At 37.5% G+C, this 3,317-nt stretch overlaps 1 protein-coding gene across 1 annotated transcript in view; it reads right to left on the reverse strand.

The window, feature by feature from the left end:
• LOC106879283 (Golgi-specific brefeldin A-resistance guanine nucleotide exchange factor 1-like) overlaps positions 1 to 3,317 on the reverse strand; it is a 94,772-nt gene that overhangs the window by 26,980 nt on the left and 64,475 nt on the right. The window contains 3 exon segments of the mRNA XM_052970817.1: positions 450 to 573; positions 1,264 to 1,466; positions 2,119 to 2,246. Of these exon segments, the coding sequence (XP_052826777.1) occupies positions 450 to 573; positions 1,264 to 1,466; positions 2,119 to 2,246 (455 nt within the window).

Consider the following 3,317-nt stretch of genomic DNA (forward strand, 5'->3'; position numbering starts at 1 on the left):
TATTATTATTATTATTATTATTATTAAAGCAAGTTTAAGAACCATCCTATCCATGCTAACATGGGAAACAGATGTAAGATTTGATATATTTTTTTTTATTTGTTTCAGTCATTTGACTGCAGCCATGCTGGAGCGCTGCCTTTAGTCAAACAAATCGACCCCAGGACTTATTCTTTGTAAGCTTAGTACTTATTCTATTGATCTCTTTTGCCAAACTGCTAAGTTACGGGGACGTAAACACACCAACATCGGTTGTCAAGTGAGGATGGTGATGGTGGTGGTGGTGGTGGGGGGGCGACAACCACAGTCACACAAACATATACATACATGTACTAGACAAAGAATAAGTCCTGGGGTCGATTTGCTCGACTAAAAGTCAGTGCTCCAGCATGGCCACAGTCAAATGACTGAAACAAGTAAATAGATATAAAAAGCCAATTGATACTTACATGCCAATGTTCAGCAAACATTTCAATGATGTAGGATATTACAGGAGCCTCCCCAGGTAAACGGAATGTTTCTAAGTAGAGACGCAAAGCTTCATCCAATCGCGTGTCATTGAAATTGAAGGATCTACAACAGAAAAAAGTTTTTTTAAATAAAAAAAGATAAAAAGACACTTATTTTAGTCATTGGACTGTGGTCATACTGGGGCACCACTTTCAAGAATTTGATTATATCAACCCCAGTACTTGTTTTTATGTTTGGTTCTCATTTGAGCAATCTCTAAGTCATAGGACATAAAACAGATACTACATTATTATCTTAAACTGCAACAATGTAAAAACAGTCACACAGATACAGGCACACAAACACACACATGCTTGCTTTGCAATGGACCCTCAACTACTAATGGAGCACTGTTGTGATATACAGTGTCTGTTGGGTATATAAACCAAGTGGTACTCTCTAAGCTTGATCAGCTTATTTCTAGTTGGGAGAGAGAGAGAGAGAGAGACAGAGAAAGGATGAGAATGAGAAACAAAGAAAGAAAAATCAACCCCATTGCTGGACTGGTACTTGGTTTACTGAAAGGATGGAAGGTAACGTTGACGTCACAGCCAAGACAACACAAATGAATACAGCAAAAGCATTCTACCTGATGCTTAACACATATATAGACACACACATACCAACAAATGCATACAGACACACAGTGCAGCTCTCTGGCTGGCCAGCTCCTGTCAAACCATCCCAACCCATTTCAGCATGGAAAACAGGTGTTAAATGTTGATTATGATGATAACGATGTAAAACACGTACTTGACAAAAGCTTCAAATATCTTTGCATTTTTCTTGTTACTGATGTATTCTCCGATTTGTCTCTTGTCCAATTTAGGATTCTCTCTTAAAAATGTGACCACTTCACCTGGATCTAAAGGAGTGGAAAGGAGGCCCTGTTCCTGTAGGAAGTGTATACCTTTCACAGGTTTTACATTAAATTGTTCAGTTCCACTCTGATACATCTGAAAATCAACAGATAAGACCAATCAAATTAAATTAATCTGTTTGAGAATTTGATATTAAAAAATAAAAACAAAAATAAAAGTAAACATGAAAATTTTTATTAAGATTTTTTTTTTTAACACTTCAAAATTTTCAATTTAATAAGACATGAATTTTTAAAAGCTGAAATCAGAGGCTGAAAAGTAATAAAAAAAACCTCAAAACCTGCAAATAATTGAAATAAAAATTTAAAATATTAAAAATCGAAAAATTTAACCCAATTTAATTTCAATTTCAGTTAGTAAAATGTGTTCAATTTGTGCCACAAATACTCACAGAAACAATTCTATTATTACTGAACACAAAGTTGAACAAAAAAAAACAAAAACCAAAGGGTTAAATAAAAACAGAAGAAAGACAACACAATTCTTTTCTCTATTTTATCAAAGTGTACTTGGATTAAATAATTATGTATTTGATAGCAAAACAGACACAACCCAATTTCAGCAGTACATATTCAAGAAAAAGAGTATCAAATACAAAATTAGTTTATGGGAAGCCCAACTTTTGCATTTTGAACTGGGGTAATTTTCGAGAAATTTTTGTAAAAAAAACTGCACCTTATACGAAATTAAATATGGTTTATGTCATTGCTCTTAATTAAATACTTGCCTTCTTTTTATGTTTCAGTGCAGCTAGCTCCTCAGATGTAGGTACTTTTTCAGTAATTTTCATTCTGTTTGGTCGGATCTGGGGTCCCTTTTGAATCTCTTTGGCTGGTTTTTGAGGCCAGGTATGTTCTGTTAAAAAATTTGGAACTTATAAAGTAAACAGACCATTAAATTAGAAAAAAAAATATAAATAAATAAAAAATAAAATATAAATCTACAAGAGGTATAGCCATGTGGTTTAAGAAGCTCACTTTACAACTGCATAGGTTCAATCCCATGGTGCCTTAGGCAAATGTCTTCTATAACCTTTTGAGTGAATTTAGTAGATGGAAACTGTGTGGAAGCGAGCTGGCAGAAACATTAGCACACCGGGCGAAATGCTTAGCAGTATTTTGTCTGCCGCTACGTTCTGAGTTCAAATTCCGCCGAGGTCGACATTGCCTTTCATCCTTTCGGGGTTGATAAATTAAGTACCAGTTACGCACTGGGGTCGATGTAATTGACTTAATCCCTTAGTCTGTCTTTGTTTGTCCCTTCTATGTTTAGCCCCTTGTGGGCAATAAAGAAATAGGAAACTGTGTGGAAGCCTGCTGGTGCCACATAAAAAGCATCTAGTCCACACTGTAAAGTGGTTGGCACTTGAAAGGGCATCCAGCAATAAAAACCAAGCCAAAACTGACCTTGCTTGTGCTGGTACCACATAAAAAGCACTGAATCCACTCTGCAGGGTGGTTGGTGTTAGGAAGGACATCCAATCCACTCTGCAGGGTGGTTGGTGTTAGGAAGGACATCCAATGGTAAAAACTGTGCTGAAACAGACACAGAAGTCTGATGCAGTCTTCTGCTTGGTCAGCACTTGTCAAACCATCCAACCCATGCCAGCATGTAAGGTGCACATTAAACAATGACGATGATGATGATCATCACCATCGTTTAACATCCGCCTTCCATGCTAGCATGAGTTGGACGATTTGACTGAGGACTGGTGAAACCAGATGGCTACATCAGGCTCCAATCTGATTTGGCAGAGTTTCTACAGCTGGATGCCCTTCCTAACGCCAACCACTCAGAGAGTATAGTGGGTGCTTTTATGTGTCACCCGCACGAAGGCCAGTCAGGTGGTACTGGCAACGGCCATGCTCAAAATAGTGTATTTTATGTGCCACCCGCACAAGAGCCAGTCCAGGGGCACTGGCAACG

This window comes from Octopus bimaculoides, chromosome 9, assembly GCF_001194135.2.
Source record: "Octopus bimaculoides isolate UCB-OBI-ISO-001 chromosome 9, ASM119413v2, whole genome shotgun sequence".
In the NCBI taxonomy this organism is placed as follows: Eukaryota; Metazoa; Mollusca; class Cephalopoda; order Octopoda; family Octopodidae; genus Octopus; species Octopus bimaculoides.